At 42.2% G+C, this 23,966-nt stretch overlaps 1 protein-coding gene and 1 long non-coding RNA gene across 2 annotated transcripts; one reads left to right on the top strand and one right to left on the bottom strand.

The window, feature by feature from the left end:
• Positions 1 to 831: 831 nt before the first annotated feature.
• Positions 832 to 1,252, top strand: LOC119474782. Its single transcript, XR_005203650.1, has 2 exons — positions 832 to 972; positions 1,146 to 1,252. It is a non-coding gene; the product is annotated as an uncharacterized LOC119474782 (long non-coding RNA).
• A 17,407-nt stretch (positions 1,253 to 18,659) lies between these two features.
• Positions 18,660 to 22,742, bottom strand: LOC119478850 (serine/threonine-protein kinase pim-2-like). The gene is made up of 9 exons (XM_037753871.1): positions 22,733 to 22,742; positions 22,505 to 22,645; positions 20,850 to 20,963; positions 20,024 to 20,118; positions 19,889 to 19,936; positions 19,553 to 19,771; positions 19,172 to 19,352; positions 18,867 to 19,040; positions 18,660 to 18,751 (listed from the first exon to the last, which is right to left on the bottom strand). The coding sequence occupies exons 1-9, from the start codon at positions 22,740 to 22,742 to the stop codon at positions 18,660 to 18,662; spliced, it is 1,074 nt and encodes a 357-aa protein (XP_037609799.1).
• Between the last annotated feature and the right edge of the window lie 1,224 nt (positions 22,743 to 23,966).

Here is a 23,966-nt window from a genome sequence, read left to right as displayed (position 1 = left end):
TTATAGGAAAGTGTTTTTGAATGATTTAATATGATGCTGGCTTTTATCATCCCTCTCTGGCCATTTTATTCTGCTTTCTAAAATGTATTTTATCCCCAGATGTTTCTTGTTTCTATGATTGTTTTTATTTTATTCTTTGCTGATTTATTGTTTTTTGTTGTTTTTCTGTTTTGTTGATTTGTTTTTTCTGAAAAGCACTTTGTAACCTTGTTTAGAAAGTGCATTATAAATAAAGTTTATATTATTATTATTATAAACAAAGATGGTTACATCCACAAACCAAGAACCAAGATGGTGACGGCCACAACCCAAGATGGCGACGGCCAAAAAACCGACTCAAGGCCTCAAAACCGCAATCCACAAACCAATGGGTGACGGCACGGTGACTAACGTCCACCTCTTATATATACAGCATATATGAGCAAGCTACAACGTGCAAACAGAAAACTATCCAGTCCGTGTAATTTAAGTATTACAACCTGACCGCATGGAGGCGGGGATGTGCCGATCCGGGCAGCGAATATGATGAAATAGCACTTTGATGCTTGGAAACAGAACAGAAGCATACCCTAATGTGCATTTAAGCTCATCACGACACCTCTGGTGTGTGGGCTTAACCGTTACAATAGGTGCAGCTGTTTTCACGTACTGTTTGTTATAAGCTGCCAGTGTGTGCTGCCAGTAAGGCCTGCTCAATTTCTATGTTCTCTTAAAAAATCTCACAGACATTTTCAGGGGTTTCTTTAAGCTAAGATTGGAAATAAATCACAATATGGAAACGGCATTGCAGATGAGAACAATTGCAAACAAAAAATAGAAGCCACATTTGAATCAAAACAACCTAATGATTGAAAGCTGACTATGTTATTGAAGATTTTTCTGAGAAAACTAGATGATTTTTGTTTGGGTCTCTGTATATTCACATATCAGCAACACCACTGAATTTGCTTTCAAACAGCTGACATTAAATGAGTAAGTATTTTAATCTTCGTGGCTAAGTCATGGGTATTAATTGTTTGTTAAAAAGCAGCACTATGACTCTGAATCCAATGAAAGGACAGATTTATTGCTCAGACTTGGGAAGAATGGGAGTCTCTGACAGGAGTGGGCATATAATACATGATGTGGGTGTTATTTACATGCAGGTGCTGCTGTAGGGGATCTGAAATGGAAAGATGATGTGGACAACACGGCTGACCAGACTCAACACCTTCAACAACCGCATACAAATAAATGTCATCATTAATTCTGATATATCTGGCTACTGCATTATCCACCAACCCTCAGTGGACACACAGTCTTGCAGAGAGTGCAGAGAAATGCTAAAACAAACCCCAAATTATTGTTTTTAAGAAGAATTATCCTTTAACATATTTCTTTTTTTAGATTCTTCAATATAATTTGTTCCATATTTGTTCAGAATATAATCATATAAAATATAATTTGCCATAAAAAGAATCCTTTTGGGTAGAATTGGCTTGGAGAGCAATATGTACAGTAAGTGATTTTTTCTCTTCCTATTTCTCCATCAATCTTTATTTTTTACACAAAAGGAAATCCCAAATGCTTTTAAATTGAATTTGAGGTGAGTGTATCAGATTTACAATCTGTGAAATTCAGACCTACCAGAAGAAAATATAGCTCTTTTCTACCTTATATTATTTTCAAGCTAACACCCCCTCATACTTTGCCACAAAATAGTCTGAGACAATGGAATGTTCTTTTTGATATATTAGCTCTGACACCTGGGTCATATTTTCATTAATTAAACATGGTTTTGTAATTTCATACTGATAGAGACCCATTTCACCACAGACTTCAGGCACACAAGATATGCCTTTGCCACATAACTTAATTAGAAAATGATAAATGCCTTAGTGGTGTGTCCATACATTTTCTAAAGGTCAGAGCCACCTTTTGTCTTTACTCATTTTAATTCACCACATATTTGCAAAGGAGTTGTTGAGAGTATAGAGGGTTTGCCTCCAACTCTTATCTTTGTATGCCTTTTAGGTCCGCTACATCTTTAACGTAATGGGTAGCGTTGAATATGTTTGAGTGTGCATTTTTTTTTTTAAAGGTGCAATGTGTAGTGTCTGGCCACATGCTCAAAATGTATAGGGGTTAGCATTTTACCTGTACTACTAAAAAAAAAAGCCATCAACAAACTAACAGCAGGGCAAGACTACGTAAAATTCAACCAAACTGCTGAAACTCTGAGAGAAAGTCACAACAACGTTGCTATCTTCATGTGTGGCATCGGCCCATAGTTTACGTTAGCCATCCTTGTGTTTACTGTGCTACTGAACGGGGGCTGTACGGTCCATGTGCGCTTTGATGGTTTATCGGATTAAATCCAACGTGGCAGAAACAAGAAAAGCACTCGTTTTTTCGTTTTGTCCTCCCCGTCACCAGGGGACTACTTCGCTGGGAGGAGAGCATGCAGCCGCTCCGGGAGACAGACCTTCAGTTAGCGGTTAGCTGTAGCAACTCAAATTCAACCAGTGGTGCAAACCTTGCTGGGGGTCTGATACCGGGGGGCTGCCCAGACTCCCCACCAGATCAGCAAATTTCCTGTTTCAGCCGTTACACAGGTTAGACACGGCGCCATCTCGCTGTGACTCCCGGTACTGGGGTTTGCACTGGGGAATGCGAGTTGCAACAGCTAACCGCTAACTGATGGTCCAACTCATGGATGTATTAAGAGAACTGGATATAGCGTTGGAGGCGGGGCCCCGTTCATCCCTATGAAAGTTGCTCAGTGGCGCATGAAGCCTAAATGGCTCGACTTCCGTCTGGAAAAGTACCCGGATCTTGGGCACATGGAACATGCGCAGTAGCGTTCGCTCGGTCACATGACTCCGTCACGGGGTCCTAACGTCACGCCGTCATCACGGCTTGCGCTCCAGCCTCGGTCTGGGTTTCATTCACATGAACGGAGGAAGGGAAATAACTCTGGATTCAGCTATTAGTGCATTTTACAACTTTAAAATGCTTGCTCATTTCAGTAGATCTGCCTGCAACACAATACATAGGGGTCTTTGACATAGTGTCACCATTGTAACCTCTTCACATTCTGCTGATAATGTTGGTTAATTTTTTGAACGTTTCGATCTAAAATTCTGGCCAGATCTTACATTATGCACTTTTAAACTTTAAAAAGCCCCATAGCATCTTGTGAAGCTAAGTATTGCTGCTCAGACTATCAATGTGAGAAAGTAACCCCAGGTCACCATTCATTCCAGACTACAAGAGCCACATGTGGCTGATACCATCCATTTTTTTTTTATTTTTTTTTTTGCAGTGACATGCCCGCAGACGGTGCTTGTTTTGTGCAAATGAGTTTTACAGACTTTCAAGTGCTTTTTTTCTTTTTTAATTTCCTACAGAATGATGGGCGATGCCCTGCTGCCCCACTACATGTCTTCTAATTTCCTGCTGATAAAGAAACATCACAAGAAAAATTTCAAGTTGCAGCCTTGTCCGTTCATCAGCTGGCCATTTGCAGGTTAGGACCATTGTAGTCAAAATAGCTTGGCCTAAAACTGGCATGAGCTGGAATCATGCCAGAGTTGTCTTGTGAGCAATTTGTTATGCAGACCGAACCCCCAGAAACAGCACTGGGCTGTGAAGTGGTTTTAAAGTGGCAGTAAGCAACAATATTTTGGCATAATTTGGCAAAAATTCCATAATAACCTTTCAGCATATTGTAATTCAAGTGATCTGAGAGAAAACTACACCTCTGCACCTCCTCATGGCTCTGTTTACAGGCTTTAGAAAATCTTGCCCGTGACGGCAGACTTTGACCAATCACAGGGCATTTCAGAGAGAGCGTTCCTATTGGCTGTTCCACAAAAGGAGATGCGCGTTCACGTCTGGTCTCTGTAGATAGTGAAAGCCTCGGTCAATGGCGGAACAACCTACTGGAAAGCTTGCTATTCCAGCATTGGCAGCAACTGCCTACACCTCAAAACAACCCAAAAAAAGAAAGACAGACTTTCAAAAAGACAGTCCAAACTGTTGATGTCGTTAGAAGGTAATGTGTAGCTCGCTGCGGTAGCCTCCTCAGATGTAGCGAGCACGTATGAAGCGCGTGCATATGCCCGTTCTCGTGTGGGGGGGAGGGGCTTCGGACAGAGAGGGGAGAGCGGAGAGAGGAGAGAGAGGAGAGAGCAGCTCGAGGGGATGCAGGATTTTGCGTTTTCCGGATTTCTACGCACTGCAGCTTTAACATAGTGGCCACAGTCGGTCACATGATACACTGGCCCAAACAGACTTTTATCCCATACACAATCTTTACAGAAATTGAATTAAAGCAATGAATACATTTCCCTGAGCACACACACACACACTGAAATGATTTGAATTTGATCCATTATGTCTTGAAGCCTTGAGGAGCTATGTTGGTGATTAACATGCCATTCAGGCCAGAGAGAAATCTAATGCTAATAAATGGGGCGCCAGTTCGGAACATGGTATCCAGTTCTCTTAGACACTCGGTTGCAGTTGGCATGATGTGGACAGTTACCTGGGTAAAATTATAGCTTAATCCATGTTGGCCTTTGTGACTGGCCCCTTATAGCAGCTCTGTTGAGATATTTACTGTTGCGTGATGGTCCAAATCCATATGTCAGTGTTCACCAAATTTAAACTGAAAACAAACACTCACAATATTGAACAGTAGGGAGTATAGGCAGTAGGTGATTTGTTAATTTTTAACAGGGGGGGACGGACCCAGTTCGTTCCATTCACCCACGACTATAGAACTGCCATATGAATGACTCTTTTGGTCAGAGAAAAAGTCACAATCACAAATCCTTCTGCTACTTCAGCGCCATGGATTTATCAATACATAGCACAGTTAGGCTATTGATACTTCAGAACCATGATCAGGGCCATAGATTCTAACTTGCACAAACCTCATGGATGATTAGGCACACTAGACTAACACAGTGGTTCCAAAAACGTTTCACGTCAAGGACCACTAAACAGACGCAAATTAGACCACGGTATGGATGCGACGGTGAGGACATTTTCCCACTGGTTAATAACTTGTGACAACAGCGATGTTACCGATTACACCGGATATTTTACAAGAAATATGTGTAGGTCAAATGTGTAGCGCGCTTACTTTGATCTTTAACGTCGGTTGGCTGTGTTTCTGGCCTCTCCAGTAGAGCTTTCAGTCGAGGTTTGACTGACTCCTGCTACTCTGTTCTGAGACTCTGTACGGAGCCGACACTTTCACTTTCGGTTTGTAGTGCCCATCGTCTGACTATCTATTGATAACACGGTGCTGATACGCGAAAATGAACTAAATGGGTTTTATTTCTGTAAAGAAAAAGCAGAACGACGGTGGGGGCGGTGGGTACGTAATGTAATCAGTGTGTATGTAACCGTATAACACCGGTAACACTGACTACCGAGGCAAGCCTAGACCACAGACCCCCATTTGATAAAATTTTGTCCCAGGATCCCCCGTAGATTTTTGTTTTTAGATATGTTATTACAGAATGTGCATGAAACCCATGACCAAAATAGACATAAGAAATAAGATATGGTAGAATTTTATTAAGCCCTGAGGAAATTATTTTGCCAGAGATATCTCAAAATTAGATAGATGAGTTTAGTAAAACAAGTAAACTAAAATAGAATGGTAATATTGCGCTTGATATTCTGTCATTGAGTTACTTATGGATGGAATTATAGTGAAAATAAATGATTTCCCTTTTTGTTGGGGACCCTAAGAACCCCTCATGACCTCTGGGGGGTCACTGGATCCCACTTTGAAAACCACTGGACTAACATATTCAAGTAAACAACCCCTTCTGCCCCGGCACTCTCTCTGCTACTAGGGGATGGAGAGGGGGGGATGGCATTTTAACAAGGGGGATGCATTTTGGATATTTTGCTAACAAGGGAGATGGCCTCAATTCTCCTACTGAGTATAGGACACTAGCAGACGGTCCTCAATAAGAAATCAGACAGGAGACCGCTGTTTGCACCCTGTTTTTCTGTTAACAATGATCACAATTTTCCCTAGACTTAACAAAGTCATTTTTTGTGCATAAACTTATCCAAATCTCATCCCTAGCGGTAGCAGATCAGGATAGAGTTATACCACATTTTTTGTAACGGTCATTTGTAACTGTTATGGAAGGCTCTGATAACGATGTCGAATGGGGCGACAGATCAGAAAACGGTCATATCGATCACTTTGAAAGGCAGTGACAAACAACCCATTTTGTCGGTCACTTTGGAGGACTTATTGCAGTGTGGAGAAACAGGAAGGTAGGGAAGAGGAAGGGGTTGATGACTATGGACCAAAACCAAATAAGCTTCTCTCTCAGTGAATTTTGGATGTCTGTCTGTCCCTTCACTGCCTCATTCTTCCTCCTCCCCAGTGAACACCACATCTCCGTGACTACAATCTCCACATTGATGCATCGTGCGAAGAAGAAAAGCAGGACTTTCTACCATTTGCCTCATTTTCTATTTCTGGTGTGGCTTCCTCGATGATAATGTCTCATGACATATTTAACTTCAAGAAACTCTCAAAATCTTTCATATGGATGGATTTGTCACATGAGGCATCATAGCTTGTTCAAAGCAATTAACAATTTACAAGAGTCAAAGGAAAACAAGTCAAAGTATCATACATTATGTAAATCGCATAGATGCAGATGTAGATTTTGAGTGCACAAACTGGTGTGTGTCTTTGTATTGTTGGCATTTAAATCTGCAAGTACATGAGGGTCTGCTATAGATTAGACTAGATTAGATTTCCTTTATTGGCATTGTACAGGTACAACAAAATTGAGTTTGCAACTCCCCATCACATACCCGATGCATTAAAAGACGGTCTATAAATATAGGGTACTATACAAGTGACGACTATAAGGTTAGTGACCAGTGTCGTATGTGCTTAATATTGAATAAAACATAAATCTTTGTGTGGTCCGCGTGATGTAAATTTCGTCATTAGAGGCAGTACATCTAGGCTCTGTGTGGACGTCCGTGGACCGGCAATTTCTTGTGACCGTGCGGACTTTGTCCGGACTTGTCTTAGCGGCCACTACGCTCAACGCATTCTCATACAACGGTTCGTATGATAGTTTACGAAAAGTTAATCCTCATTTTTTGTGTGTTTTCCTACGAATGTCCAGCGTCAATTTCCTCTCCAGGCTTTTCCAAAAAAAAAGCTTTCATCTTCACAGGAAACAACTTGGTTAGGTTCAGGCAACAAAACTACTTTGTTAGGTTTAGAAAAAGATCGTGGTTAAGTTCCGCCACACCGGAAGTGGTATAACATAACTACGGAAGTTCCGTGACAGAACAGTTAGCTTCAGGAAAAGATCGTGGTTTGGGTTAAAATAACACTGAACATGGCGTAACTTAAAGGTAGGGTCGACGATGTTGGAAAGCTAGCATAATTTGAATATAGTATTGCCTCAGCAGCTCCGTCTAAACCCACCCCCTCCCCTTGGGGCTCCTTCCAAGGCAACCCCACCCCCCACCCCCGCCCCACACACACACATGCACGAGCACCGCCGCATCGTAACTACTTCACAGACACAGAGCGGAGAGAGGACCTCAACTCAACAACGCTACCTCATGACAAGTAACCACGACAGTGCTACTTTTGGCTGAGTTTTCTCTTCCATTCTCCAGTAAACGTGCGGCGGCGACGCGCTTTGAGTTCAGGCTGGTGCACGCCAAGGTTAGAGTACGAGCAGGGAGGCAGGAAGGCATCTGATTGGTTCTTTCCAAGCGGACCTCCAGGCAGTGATTGGTAGACGTTTTTACAAGATTACAGCAGCTACAGATGACGGCTCTTTTCCGGTCCTTTTTCGGAGCTCATAAGTAATGGATCACTGTCAGGGTGGAAAGACCATTTCAACCAATATAACAAATAGTGTAGACTGGAGAACATCGTCAACCCTGCCTTTAAGTACAGAAGTTACGTGGCAAATGAATCAACGTTGGCTTCTGGTTTCACACAGGACACGAACACCAGTCTCCTGCGTGAAAGTCTGGTGTTTGGCTACAAGTGGTAGTGTAGCGATTTGCTGCGCATGTGTGGAACGCGTCCTCCAAACGGACAGTATTAACAGAACTACTACGCGTCCATGGTGTCCTCAGCCGTCCGTGTATGTGTCCGTTTGGGAGTATAATCGAGGCTTGAAGCCTGGAGCACACAGCGCGCTTCATGCTCGCGTGACGGCAACGTCGCGTGTTGTTTTTTATTTCGGCGTCCATGTTAACAGGTTAGAGTGGACACACTGCCCGCATGAGACGCACGTCAGACGCGCGTCAGACGCACGTCAGACATGCGTCTATTTTATAGAATAGAAGGCTCGCCTATTTTTCACGCCAGCCGCTTACCTCTCGGCTGCGTCTCCCAGCAGCAACAGACAGTGAAGGTGATCTATTGACAGTATATGAACATCATACCAGCAAGATTACTACAGTTTCCATGTCTAGACATCTGTAGAATATGTCACTGACCATCAATATTTTACACTTCCTATCTAGATTTCAAAATAAAAGGCCTCTAGCGTTTTTAGTGCACAGAATCATTCATTCATTAACACAATGCTTTTATTCTGAAATACTCTAAATAAAGCAGTGGTGTACTTGCAGATTTCCATCAAGTTAATATAGTACAGGCTTTTAATTTTGTAAACACTGTAGTAGTCATAGCAGAAACCCTACATATGCTATAAATATAATAGACTGGGTTAATAGGTTATAAGAACATTAGGTGATGGACTCTACCTCCTAGAAGGTGTTGCCGGATCAGTTGGCAAAATGTACCATAAAGCATGGAACTGCATGAAACAACAAGGCATATATTGGACTTTGGGACCTATGTTGCAAAGTAATGAGTGGGAAAAAAAGCAAAAAGGGAAAGTGTGGTCATCTGTTTGACTGTGCCTGATGATCATAGTTTTCCATAGAGGACAAGCTCGTTGACTGTCCACACCATGCGTTTCCTTGGACACTCCGCTATATAACATGAGTTAAATGGAAGTCTAGTAAGTTGTAATGGAGCTTTTTCACATTTCTGTGTGAAGCTGCTCCTTGTTTGCCGTTGGAAGGCCATATTGTTTATAAAATCACTCTGGGAAATAAAGAAACAGAAAGCATGGAATTGTTACCGGCTTTTAACGAGCAATAACTACTAAATGTTCATTTTCCACAAATTATAAAGGCAACTAACACTTTGAAAAAAGGGGTGAAACCATCCACTTATACTGTAGCACTCTAGATGTATACTAACAGTTTAAGAGCTGAGAAAAAAATATATATGTATATAACATTACAACAGAACGTTCTCCATCATTTAGAGAGGGGCTTTCTGTTTGGGTCTTAGCTGGAAAACAACCCTGCAGTTACCTTTTGGCTCCGGTCATCGTACGAACAATGAAACGACACCTGTTCATGAAACCAGTGGATGACATTTACAAAGAAGTGTGAAATGTGTAGGTAGTGCGAGGTGGAGTCGGTGCTTTGTGTTCTGAACAGAGCAGTGACTCTAACCCATCCATCACTGTAAGGGATTGTTGTGCGCATTGACATTTTATATGCTGTGAAGGGAGCAAAGTGGGCTGCTGTTGCCTGTGATTCATTTGTTGTTGTTTTTCATTGGGATCCTGCAGAGGAGTGGAGGAGCCAGCGCTTTGTTTGAATGTCAGCAGCAGAGACAGAAAGAGACTGCTATGCCCACTGAGCTATGTACAGTGTGCCCCCATGATTATGATGGATTGTCCACTGTGAGTGCACATTTATGAATGTTAAGAGCACTTTTTATTCTAAGTGCATGTTCTGAAAGTCGGGCTGTCACGAAGAATCCTGAAGTGTTGAACGAAGTCTTATCCATATGGAGGAGATGGATGAGAAGACAGAATTTAATACTTTCAAACTGCCCAAAGCTCAGGCGATAATCCCCCTAATTCAACTCTCACATGAAAGTTTATTTGAAACTTTCAGACAATCTCTAGTCATGTCCTCATTCAGTTCAGACTTGGTACCGCTTGACCTCAAGGCACTTTCATAGATGATTTTCTTTCATATATTACAAATTTTGGCACCAGATGCAGCATATTAAATCTGTTTGAAAGTGAAATTACCAGGGCTGTCAAACGATTGGCATATTTAATCGTGATTAATCAAAATGTACCTTAAAGGGAGATTTGTCAAGTATTTAATACTCTTATCAAATATGCTGCTTTAAGCAAATGCATACATTTATTACAGGAAATCAATTAACAACACAAAACAATGACAGATATTGTCCAGAAACCCTCACAGGTACTGCATTTAGCATAAAAAATATGCTCAAATCATAACATGGCAAACTGCAGCCCAACAGGCAACAACAGCTGTCAGTGTGTCAGTGTGCTGACTTGACTATGACTTGCCCCAAACTGCATGTGATTATCATAAAGTGGGCATGTCTGTAAAGGGGAGACTCTTGGGTACCCATAGAACCCATTTTCATTCACATATCTTGAGGTCAGAGGTCAATGGACCCCTTTGAAAATGTCCCTGCCAGTTTTTCCTCGCCAAAGTTTAGCGTAAGTTTGGACTGTTATTTAGCCTGAAGTGCAACAAGCTAGTATGACATGGTTGGAACCAATGGATTCCTTATTTTTTTTTCTAGTTTCATATGATGCCAGTATCTTCACTCTAGCTTTAAAACTGAGGCCGCTATGATTTCCAAAATATCGGTGGCCTGTCAGATTTTTAAGAAAAATGTAACGCAAGTTGCGTTAATGCGTTAAAGAAAACACTTCATTTTACAGGTCCACAAATTTCATGGTAACTAGGTGATAATTAGCAAGTAACCTATTTGAATTTTTTTTGGAGTTACTGCCAAATTACCCAAATATTTACCTCAAAATTGATCGAAAATAACCTTAACCGCTATTTCCCAATAGCTGGTAATTTATTTAATACATTTCCAGGAAAAGAATACAAAGTTAATTGACATCCTTTATTTCCATTTGTGCTGATAAATAGATAATAATTAGCAAATAACTTATTTGAAATTCTTCAAAAAACACCTTGAATCATGACATTAGCTACCAGGTTTCATTTGTGTAGACAATCAGTCACACAATGGTGAGATTTATGTCTGATCAGAAGTGTCTTCTATTAGTTTTCCACCTCGGATGAAGAGCAGCGCACAGCCGCTTCTCAAGCCTAAGGGCCCTGTTTTAACCATCATATGCTATTTTAGCATATGATTATTAAATCATGTTTATGATAAAGTCATTTTCGATACATTTTGAGGTAAATATTGGGGTAATTTTGCAGTAATGCCAAAGAAATTTCAAATAGGTTCCTTGCTAATTATCATCTGATTACCATGAAATTTGCAGACCAGTAAAATGAAGTGTTACCATTAGTGGCGTTAAAATGAATTAACGCTTTATCATCGCGTTAACTTTGACAGCCCTGGAAATTTGGTGAATTTCTTTTTAACTAAATAGGTGTTAATTGTCTTCTGGAACTTGCAGAAAACAACTCTTCAGTGTTTCCCCTGCTGTTGTTTTATTATAATATTGTATTCAAACCTTCAATTTTGAATTGTTTTACTGCAGCTCCTGTGCATTGCCTTTGACGTGTGAATGACAGGGTCATTATTTTCTAGTCTAGATAGACTTTATGGCGACTTGTCAACCTCCTGTAGCGTTACATAAAGCCTCTTATTTGGCTGGAATTCTCACAACATATTTATATGCATCACGTATTATAGCGAGGACTCAAATTCTAGCTCCATAAGCATTCGGTCCACTTCAGTAAATAAACTTTCCAGTCAGTTAGTTGTTGGTTTGGGTCCTCCAGACTGTTCGGGCTCAGTCCGGCTGTCCTACTAATAAATTAGATGCTTTGGCTACCCTTTCTGTTTACAAATACGTCACAGATTGTGCCTTTTGGAGAGACTTTGACAACATCTCGTTCAGTGTGCTGTATCCTTTCAGGCTTGTGATAATGAGAAAGAAAGCGCTCTGCTTGGCTTGGCTTGGCTTGGAAACACTTCCTAATCTTGGAAGAAGCCTGGGAGAAAGCAGTGACTTCAAAGGCCTCTGACAAGGGTTACTGCCAGCCTGCTGACTCAGCATCAGTAACTGTCCACATGAAACCCAGAAGTAAATGCCTCAGTCCTCCTGGTGTGAAGTTACTGTATGCGTTGATTAGAGCGGCACTTCGCGATTCGAGAGACTAGGCGTCACGACGCCCGCTCCTCATTTGCATAAAGTTGAGGGCTCGTCTACTTTATGCAAATCACGGGCGTCCGACACGACTCGCCGCCTCTCGAAACTTCCCCAAATCTTTTAAAATAAACGTTGTCGATCCAAAATAAAGACAGATTCATCAACTGCATGGATTATTTCTCGCCTCAGATGTTTTCAGAAACACATTTCGGTGAACTATTTTCATGAAATAAGAGAAAGTTTCCAAACGAACCTCCATACTGGTTCCGGTTTGAAATCCGGGAGAGGACCGCTGACAAGGGAAAGCGTTGTCCAATCAGGTGCAGCCGGTATTTTCGCGGTTGTAGGAGGGGAGTGTAGTTTTCTTTGTTGTGGGTCAGAAGCAGGTCAACCATGGAGGAAATATTAATCACGGTGGTGTCAGGTATTGTAGTGTTGTACAATGCTTCGTTGCCCAACTACAGAAATAACAGCCAGAGGAATGCAGCCTGGAAGAAGGTTGCTGGGATTGTTGATGTTTCAGGTGGGTTTAAAAGATATATTTGTCTGTAGCCGGTATGTTTAGTTCTCAGTAATTGTTACATGCAATTACATGCATTTTGTAATTAATTTATGTAACTACAGTTACTCTCCAACACTGACTACCACACACAATGGACAAAGTTAGATGATAAAAATGTATTCATAAACACTGATGTAAGACACAGTAAATTGATGTGCTCCTATGATCCTATGTTCTCATTAAGGGGACATCTGCCGCACAAGGTGGAAGAGTTTGAGGGACCAGTTTAAAAAAGAAAAGAATAAACATCAGGAGAGACACAGGAGTGGGGCTGGGGCCTCCTCACAACGGCCATGGAGATTTATGGCTGTGATGGAGTTTTTCACGCCATTTATTGATAATAGACTCACTTCCTCCAACCTAACCAGGAGGGTCCCATCCACTGCAGCCACCATCCACTCTGCCCTCCCTGAAGCACAGCCTGTCTCCTCCATCCGTCCCCCCTACCTGCAGCTTCCAACCACCACCCCCCTCCCTGAAGCACAGCCTGTCTCCTCCATCCTTCCACCCTACCTACAGCTTCCAACCACCACCCCCCTCCCTGAAGCACAACCTGTCTCCTCCATCCTTCCACCCTACCTGCAGCTTCCAACCACCACTATCTCCCCCCAAGTGCAACCTCAGCCAGCTGCATCCACTCCACGGCCACCTGCTAAAAGGAGGCGAGTAGACACAGGTAGTGGTGCCGTGAGTGTTTTCGAGAGGAGACTCCTCCTTGCACTTGATGACACCAGCCCCCCATCCACACCTCCACCTCCAACCCCCATCAATATCGATGCCCTTTTCTTCCAAAGTCTCCTGCAGTCCCTTAAAAAAGGCTAGAGGACAGGAAAAAGGAGGAGGTGAAATTTAAGATTCATCAACTTCTGTTTGAGGCAGGAGCAGAATAATTACGTTCAGTTCAGATTAAGTTATATGTTCAGTTCAGTTGTGTTATGTTCCATTTTTGATTATGTTAAATGTTGATGTTTTTAATTTTCTAATTAATAAATCTCTTTGATTAATAATATAACTTTATATTGGTTATTATATAATCCACTGCTTATAACACAATGCTACAGTTCTTCATTATAAAAGTTGCACTATAGTATAAAATAAAATTGAGTCGTCGTAGGAAGTGCTTGAGGTGTAAATGAAATGGGGTATATATGTATATGTAATATGTATATATATATATATATATATACATATATATATATATGTATATGTGTGAAATGATTTGTACACCCCAGGTAAAACAGTACATAATTATAGTTGTGACAGTATAGTTGTGCTTGTGCAGACACAAGCACAACTATACTGTCACAACTATAGACAGTATAGTTGTGTTTGTGTAGTAGTGACTCACAACTACACCGTCTACACGAACACAACTATACTGTCTATAGTTGTGACAGTATAGTTGTGCTTGTGTCTGCACAAGCACAACTATACTGTCACAACTATAGACAGTATAGTTTTGTTCGTGTAGTTGTGACTCACAACTATACTGTCTATAGTTGTGACAGTATAGTTGTGCTTGTGCAGACAGTATAGTTGTGCTTATGAAACATTGCTCTTTATGCATTATATATGTGGCTCTTAAAAGAGCCTTTTGGTTGTGTAGTGCTCTACACGTTTTCTTGCCATGGAACAGCACCCTCTTGGCAAAAGTGTAAGGTGAAGCTCTGTCTCACACGAATGGCTTTCCTTGTGGCGTTGGTCGACCCCATCCTGGCAACATCCTGGAGAACAGCAGCAGAGATTTCTGGCACGTGGAGATGTGGTTCTGCCTCCCTCATGTCTGTGACCCTCAGGAAGTTGTGAAGGACACAGGTGGCCTTCACACACAGCTCTGCAGTCACTGAGCCGACTCCAATTACACGCCGGTACATACGCCACTTGGATGAGAGGATGCCAAAAGCATTCTCAACCACCAACATGGCACGACTGAGGCGGTAATTGAAGACCCTCTGCTCCCTGCTGATGTTGGAGCCTGGGAATGGCTGCATCAGGTTCCTGGTGAGGGGAAAGGCCTCATCTCCCACAAAGACTTGTGGCAGTGAGCCTCTGTGCTCTGCTCCTGGAACCACAGCATCTTGTGGGAGGTCCAGAGTGCCATCTCAGAGCCCCTCTCCAAAAGTGGAGTTGTGGAGAGACCCACCGTCGCTGGTTCTCCCGTATCCACCGATGTCAACCACCCGGAAACGGTACTGCGCATCTACAACTGCCAAGAGGACAATAGAAAATGTCCCCTTGTAGTTGTAGTACAGCGAACCGGAGTCGGAGGGGGCCTTGATGACAACATGCTTGCCATCTATGGAGCCAACACAGTTGGGGAAGTTCCAGCGATGACGGAAATCCTTCGCTATGGTCCTCCAGTCCTCCATGGTTGGAGTAGGCATCACCTAAATCACCATGGAATCCCAGATAGCCACATCCCTCACGATCCTGCCCACTGTGCAGACCCCCACATGATAATTTAAGGCTACCGTGTGGAATGAGTCACCTGTGGCAAGATATCTGTAAATACATATATGAAGACATTAGCCTTGTATTAACTGCAATATGTAGCTGTGTGGCATACACAGTATTACAGTAATTATAACATACATAATGGCTAACGACTACAGGAAGGCTCATGGGGTCTAGTACAACAACTTTCTGTTGACATTATTTGTCCTAACTAATGTTGAGTTGAAATATTACCTAGTTATGTAGTGCCTACAGGACACTTAATGGGCCCAACTACATTATTCCAAAGTATAAGGATTTAATAACAAAAGTAATACTGCACAAAATAAAGCTCGGTAAAACACTATGCCTATAATTAACTCTATACATCTTGATAATGTAATTTCACCGCTCTTATGGCATTAGGACCATGGAACTTTGTGCCAGCATGTTATTTAAACAACAATGGATGCATGGACAAAAATCAATGCAGTTTACCATAGGCAAATAGTGAGGTGCTCAGGTGGACCGATAGCCTCCCGGTAGCTGGTGTCCATCCGAGACATTCGGTCTCCAATTTTCCCGAGCACCTTATCAAACTGGCCTCTGGTCAGTCTGAAGTTCTGCTGGAACATCACCTCATCCAGGCGAAGTTCCGTGACCAAACGGTGGTATTCGCCGTGCTGTTTGCGGGCCTGGAGGATAGGGTGGACCCAGAATCTCCAGCTGCGGCGGAGTTGGTACCTCTTGTACCGCAAATACAGCAGGGCAATCACGAAGATCCGTTTCCTTCTTCTGTTCATGGCAAATGAGAGTGGGCTATGATCCGCTATCCCTCCAAAAGTTGAAATAAAGCCGGTAAAACGTCACCACCCAGTATTGGTCAATCATCTGTCAATTATCTATCGCCACCGCCTACTGGAAAGCCCACCAAGCGTCCAATGTTAGGAAGCGTCGCGTCCCCTCACGATAAAAACGCCCCTGTGGACATGTACCATGAGTATGAAAAAGAGGATTAGACTGACCATCAGGCAGCTACAAAATGAGCCCGTCAGCAGCCAGCCACAGGACCAGCCCCTCAGCAGCCAGCAAGTGGAGAAATATGGATGTCAATAAATGGTGAAACTGAATGGTCTTCTTGCCCAAGGAATGAGCCACCCCACATGGCTGCCAATGTTATAAGGATGCAACCAGGGCCAACACGGATGGCGTTTATTCATGTGCAGGACATCAAGTCTTCCTTTGAACTTTTCATCCCGGATGCCATCCAGAAAATCATTCTGGATTACATTCATTTGGAGGGAAGGCGTGTTTTTGGAGAGAGGTGGAAGGAGATGGACCCAACCCATTTACATGCATACTTTAGGGTTCTTATCCTTGCTGGAGTTTTCAGATCCAAAGGGGAGTCCACAGAATCCCTGTGGGATCTAGAAACTGGCAGAGAACTTTTCTGTGCAACAATGTCTCTGGAAAACTTCCACATTATTTCCAGGATTATCCGCTTTGATAACCGAGACGACAGTGGTATAATAGTCGACGCTACAGTGCCGGCACCACCACAGCGTGGCAGGTTGGAGTGGTCCGAGACGACAGTGGTATAATAGAGACAAGAGAGACGAGTTAGCTGACATCAGGACAGTGTGGGACAAGTGGGTGTTTTACAACCCTGTAGCTAATGTCACTAAATAGAAAATGAGGAAGGGCATCTGGCATTTTTCAGTTTTTTTTTTTTTAATTTCATTTTGTTTTTTAGAGGGTGACCAGCGCCCCCCAGAAGGTGGTACCCTAGGCATCCGCCTATAAGGCCCATGCCTTAAACCAGCCGTGCCCCGAGGTGCACGGACCGCGGTGGAGGCCTTGCTGTTGCCTACAGCAACCATTTAACTGTAAACAAATCTCTATTGACAACTTTCAGAGTTTTGCCTTATCTCAATCCATAACATTTGTTATGACATACTATGATACTACATACTATGACTTTTCAACCTGGTGCAGCACGTCTCTGGTTCAACTCATAACCGAGGCCACGCCCTTGACCTCGTATTTACTCTGGGCCTGAATATAAACTCCTTCTCAGTGATAGACTTCGTCTCTGACCATAAATGTAATCTATCTTACTTCTGTATCCAGGCAGAACCAGTCTGTCCATTACCTGTTATGGTATACTATACTATGACTTTTTCATGACATTTGTTATGACATACTATGATACTACATACTATGACTTTTTTATGAGTTTTTCATGACATACTACACTTTTTTTGACATATATTTATTTAACTCAAAATGCAGTTAGAAGAAAACAGTATGTTGATTCTCTGTGGTCTAAAGAAAAGAAAAATTAATTGGGTATAAATTTAATTAAAGTTTATTCTCATGGCTCAGTATTAAATATCACATTAAATAATGGCTAATTGGAATATGAGCAGAACCTGCCCAGCCTAAGCTCTCTAAGAAGACGAGGAAAAACTCCTCCAAAATCCTGAGGCCAGATGGAAAATGGGAAGAAACCTCAAGAAAGGAAATTCAAAGAGAGATCCCCTCTCCTCGAACGGCTGGGGGTGTTACAGGATCTGCAAAAAAAAGGGCAAACGATGAATAATAACCATCCATCATCTGTAACTGCTTATCCTATCACAGGGTCAAACAGGAACACATGGGGCCGGCCATGTAGCGCCAGCCTATCACAGGCCGGTGACCTTGCCAGCCTATCACAGGCCGGTGACCTCGCCAGCCTATCACAGGCCGGTGACTTCGCCAGCCTATCAGAGGCTGGCCGCCCCAGTTCCTCAAGTTCTTCCTGTCAAAGAGAGTGTAACATTAGTAGTTGGAAGACTTGAGTATTGTATGACGTGGTCGTGTGTGCTCAGGGTTGGTTTATCTGAGCCATGGGTGATGCTTGAGCTGCTCCAGGGTCAGGCGCTGTTTGGAGTCTTCACGCAAACACATTTGCAAGAATTCCTTGCAATCTGGAGAGAAAGAAGGAGAAGAAAGATGAAGGTGATGGCTACAGAGATCAATCAGAATGTGAACTAAAATGAACAGATTAGTGTCTGTTGACATGTTTGTGTATGTTTTTGTTACTTTTGGACAGCCTCTTGTTGAACGTAGCCCCGTTTTCGAGGAACGCGATGGTGTCAAAAAATGCATCCCTGTGGAGTGTTTGGAACAGGACCACTCCCATCTGGCGGGGCACACACGCTGGTGACCTGTCCAGGGTCGCCAAGCCATCGTCGTTCAAACAGGACCACTCCCATCTGCCATGCTGTGATGGGGCCGGCCCTGTAGCTCCAGCCTATCACAGGCCGGTGACTTCGCCAGCCTATCACAGGCTGGCCGCCCCGGTTCCTCACGTTCTTCCTGTCAAAGATAGAGCAACATTAGTACTTGGAAGACTTGAGTATTGTATGGCGGCGGGGACGTGTGTGTTCCGGGTTGGTTTATCTGAGCCATGGGTGCTGCTTGAGCTGCCCCAGGGTCAGGCGCTGTTCGGGGTCTTCAGTCAGACACTTTTGCAAGAAATCCTTGCAATCTGGAGAGAAAGAAGGAGAAGAAAGATGAAGGTGACGGCTACAGAGATCCATCACAATGTCAACTAAAATGAACAGATTAGTGTCTGTTGACATGTTTGTGTATGTTTCTGTTACCTTCGGACATCCTCTTGTTGAACGTCAAGCCATTCTGGAGTACCGCGATGGTCTCAAAAAATGCATTCCTGTGGAACGTTTGAAACACGACCACTCCAACTTGCCACACTGTGGTGGTGCCGGCACTGTAGCGTCGACTATAATACCACTCCGGAGGGATGAGATTAGGGGTAACTAGAATATACAGATATAATGATAAGACGGTGAGGAGGAGGAGGAGGAGGAGGAGGAGGAGCTTCCTTTAAACGTAAAAGTCACAGATGGGTAAGTTAGTGAAGAGCAGGAGTAGAAGCTAGACATCTTACCGTAGTAGACGCGGTAACTGGCTCCTCTCTTCACGAAGCAGCTCAGTCCAAAGTCAATGAGGCGAACTCGCGGGACTTCCGAGCCGGTCTCAATCAAGATATTTTCCGCCTTGATGTCCCGGTGAAAGATGCTCTTATCCTCAAGATCAATTAATGCATCAACCAGCTGTTTCAGGATGATCTGAGAAACAAAAAGAGAGAGATGAGGGATCGGAGAGGAGGGTGCTTTGACATTTCTTCATGGCTGTTTCACGCCAACGTGGAAGTGTAATTACTTTGGTGAGTACAATGTACAATAATGAATAGAAATAATGGTCAAAATATGCCCTCCAGTTCCTGTACAACGTTTAAAACACACACAAGGATCCTCCAGCAGCTTACCTTGGCCTCTTCCTCTTGTAAGGAGCCTCCCTTTAACCAGATGTACGTAGCCATGTCCATGCAGGGGACTGGTCTCTCCAGCACCAGGATCAGCTCCTGTTCCAGATCGTACCAGTCCAGTAGGGACACAGGTGCCGAGGAGGCCGCTGAGCCACTTGTTTTGGCCGCCAGTTTCAACAAGATGGCGACCTCCACAGAGAGCGTATTCCCATGCTCGTCCTGAAACATCACAACAAAGAGGAGGATGAAGAAGAGAAGTTCCACAGAGAAGCAGGATTCATCCATAATACATCTAATAAGAGAGTGCCGTGTTGAATACAGCACATCTTAACTCACAACGTGTTTGATGCACTGATTGTCGCTCGGGATGTATTTGATGGCAACCTACGAGACACAAACTTTGTTAGCACTTCCTGTCCATACTGTGTGTGTGTGTGCATGTGTGCGCAAAAATGTGTGTGTAATACTTACAGGCAAATGATCTGCTTTGCGATAGCCAGCAAACACAGATCCACACCCTCCTTCGCCGAGCTTCTCCTGCTGTTGATATTTAGCCTCGAATGCAGCTAAAAAGACAAACAACGTTTAGTTTTAATAGAGTTGTGAGGAACACTGACTACATGTTACTTAAGCTCTGGGATGGATTCATGCACAGACTGGCCTAGGCTGCTATTTACAGGGGCCCCAGATCAGCCAGATTATTTTTAATTATTTAAATGTACTTTTGTAGAAAAAAAAAAAAAAAAAACTTTACCCTTATTGGCCCACAAGAAACATTAAAAAAATGAAGAGGGACACATGTACCCAATCAGCTGACCTTGTGAGCCTGGCCCGACGATGTGACCAGGTTCATGAAGTCAATTTGGTTTTCAAATAATACGTCACTACTGGACAGAATAGTGGCAAAGTGTCAAAAAGAAAATATCTGATCACGGAGCCACAAAAACAAACAGCACAAGGTCTGAAAGAACACCGTGACCAGAATCTACTAAAGAAAACCCCTAAATTGACGAGATATGTCAAGATTTAGATTAAAGGCTGTCTCAATGTTTTTGTATACGCCAGTGTTCCCCCGACTGTGTCCGTGTGGGCCGTGTAATATTCCTAGCATGCTTTTATACATGACATTAAATTACTTTTTTTCTGGTAACATTAAAGCAGGATGAGTAAGGTGTGGGGGGGGGGGCATACAAAGAGTAGCCCAGGGGTCCCTGAACACTTTAATCCGCCACTGCTTAAGCTCTAATATGAATTTTACACTTAACATAAAGCCCGACGTGTATTACTATGTACTGACCTCTTTGCACACATGTGGGCAAATTGTGTGCAGTGTGCAGTTTGTCGTCCTCAGACTCTGTCAGGTCTGGGCTCCTCTTCTTCTTCTTCTTACCGCCTCTCTTCCTCTCATCCTCTGCAGATGAGATGAGGTTTTCAACAGATGAGAAAAAAAACAGAGGGACATCAGCTTGTTGACAGTCACAGGACCTAACATGGACAATAAGTCCTCCAAACTAAATGACAACACAGACCGTCATTCTGTGACTTCCAAAATGACACATTTGAGTCTTTTCTGCCCTGCTGCCTCTCAGTTAAAGGAATAGCTCGTCATTTCTTTTCACACTTTGCTATTGTATATAGTATGATATTGTTATTCTATGTTCATATTTTATATTTTCTAAGCTAGTTGTAGTAGTCTGGCATATTTATAGTGTATTTTAACATCTATCTATCTATCTATCTATCTATCTATCTATCTATCCTCTCATTTTCTTATTCTTAATCTTAGTACTTATATTTCTTTACATATATATTTTTTTATATTGTAGCATTATGTACATAATTTACACGTTACATACTCCTTTATTTCTATTTTCTCACATTCCTTATGTTCATACAAGAGCAACTGTCATGCCCCAACGTCTCCCCGGGGATCAATAAACTATTACTGATTCTGAAGCTGAAGCTGGATTTGAGCTGTGGCTAGCATTACTTAGCCTAAAGTAGCCGAACTTAGCCTAACTTAGCCTAACTTAGCATAAAGACTCTTGAGGCTGGGGGAAACAGTTAGCCTTGCTCTGTCCAAAGTAAAATAAAATACGCCCTCCAATTCAAACTAATATTTCTCTCTGTCCTCTGGTGGTATCTGTCCATGCAGATATACTCTGTCTGTCTCCATCCTAATACAATGGAGGGGATTGACATTTAGTTTGTGGTGCTCACAGCATTGAAGCAATTAACAGCAACATCTATTTCCAAACACAGGGTCCCTGTTACTCTGGATAATCCACGAGCCTTACTGTGAACACTTTCTATTGGAACAACCTTCTACCAAAGAAATATAAACTATGGTGTGTTCAGTGGATCATCTATTCCATCCAGGACACTATTTTTGGAAAGAGATGTTGCTTTTAAATTTTCAAATGTCATTTGTCGATGCTGTGAGCACCAAAATGGATTACCGTTTACCTCTATTGCACTGGGGTGAATGCAAAAATCTCCGACACAAACTATCTGCATAAATAGATACCAATAGAGGGAAGTGAGGATTTGTTTTTCTTTGTAATTTAGGTGAACTGAAGTCTATTTAGATCAATATACCAAAAACCCCGTTGATGGGCATTTCTGTGAAAGATCTGAGTACAACTTCCACCTCTGTCTGAACCTGGTGTTCAGTAGATGATGATTCACCTTTAGAGACCCTTGTCCTGTGCTGCTAGACGGTCTTCTTGTAAGGACAGGTCCTCCTTTTAAGCATTCTAGTCATCCAAGTCCTATATATTGTAGGTGCTGAACTCAGTCCTGACGTGCTAGGGAGCTCTATGGATTAGAAAAACACAGTGGAATAAAAATTGAAATTGTAATTTTTTAAAAATGTATTTCAAGGTATTAACTCTGAATTAGTGCTTACACTTAACATAAAGCCAAACCCGACATGTATCACTATCTACTGACCTCTTTGCACGTGTGTGGGCACATTTTGTGGGGTGCTCAGTTTGTCGTCCTCAGACTCTGTCAGGTCTGGGCTCCTCTTCTTCTTTCTCTTACCGCCTCTTTTGCTCTCATTCTCCAGAGATGAGATGAGGTTTTCTACAGCTGAGAAAAAAAACAGAGGAACATCAGCTTGTTGACAGTCACAGGACCTAACGTGGACAATAAGTCTTCTAAACTAAATGACAACACAGACCGTCATTCTGTGACTTCCAAAATGACACATTTGAGTCTTTTCTGCTCTGCTGCCTCTTAGTTAAAGGTCCCATATCGTGCTCATTTTCAGGTTCATACTTGTATTTTGTGTTTCTACTAGAACATGTCTACATGCTGTAATATTCAAGAAACACATTATTTCCCTCGTACCATCTGCCTGAATATACCTGTAATTACTTTCTGTCTGAAACGCTCCGTTTTAGTACATTTCAATGGAATTGCAACAGAATTACGTTACAAGGCAACAGTTTCGGTCCATGTTTACTTCCTGTCAGCTGATGTCATTCACATACACTACAACAGGAAATTAACTGGGACCCATTTAGAATGTTTACGTTTAAATCTTTGAAATGGTCTAAATATTGTAGATTTGTGATATCACAAATGGACAGAAATCCTGACGGCTTGTTTCAAACGCACAATTTCTGAATACGGGCTGTGTGTATTTCTCCGTATATTGAGCGTTTTGATAGTTTAACAGTATTTATAAAGCACTTAAACCTGCTTTATAATATAAAAGACATGAAAATCTCACTTTTTACAATATGTTACCTTTAATGACATCAGCCGACAATAAGTTAACATGGTCCCAAACTGTTGCCTGGCAACGGAATTCTGTTGCAATGCGCTAAAACGGAACATTTCAGACGGAGGCAGGTATATCCAAGCAGACAGTGCGAGCAAAATAAAGTTTTTTTTTAACATTACAGCATGTAAACATGTTCTAATAGAAACAAAAAATACAAGTATGGACCTGAAAATTAGCACGATATGGGACCTTTAATAATGGAATACATGAAGTAAAATACTTGATTAAGCAACCTACAAGAAATTAAATCAAATAACTCCTGCTAGGCATTTTCACATTTAACACAGTATACCTTAATTTGATCCAACTTGAGCTTCATCATGACCATCATCAGCTTTTCTTTTCCTTACCAACCAGTTAACCAAACTCATCTGAAAATTAAAAACTATATAATATACTACAAGCTAAGTGTACAGAGATTTACAGGGATCACATTTTAGAACAATGTGTACTATCTGTCAACACTGGCCAAAAATGACATTCAATTATTCTTTCTAAATAAATACACAAGTTGAAATCTATTTGAACGACTGTTAGATGTTTAATGAACATGTGTTGAGATTATTGATGTCTCTAATTTAGTTAATTGCTGAAGTAGCAAGCACTATTGGCTGTTGCCAC

Source organism: Sebastes umbrosus, chromosome 2, assembly GCF_015220745.1.
Source record: "Sebastes umbrosus isolate fSebUmb1 chromosome 2, fSebUmb1.pri, whole genome shotgun sequence".
Lineage (NCBI taxonomy): Eukaryota > Metazoa > Chordata > Actinopteri > Perciformes > Sebastidae > Sebastes > Sebastes umbrosus.
This window is presented reverse-complemented; position numbering and strand designations above follow the sequence as displayed.

Excerpts from the sequence above, each read along its gene's own strand:
- LOC119478850 (XM_037753871.1), bottom strand. Across the intron at positions 20,964-22,504 it reads GCCCACACACGTGCAAAGAG|AGGATGAGAGGAAGAGAGGC; the intron begins GTCAGTAGATAG and ends TCTCATCTGCAG. Across the intron at positions 19,772-19,888 it reads ATCAGTGCATCAAACACGTT|GACGAGCATGGGAATACGCT; the intron begins GTGAGTTAAGAT and ends GTGATGTTTCAG.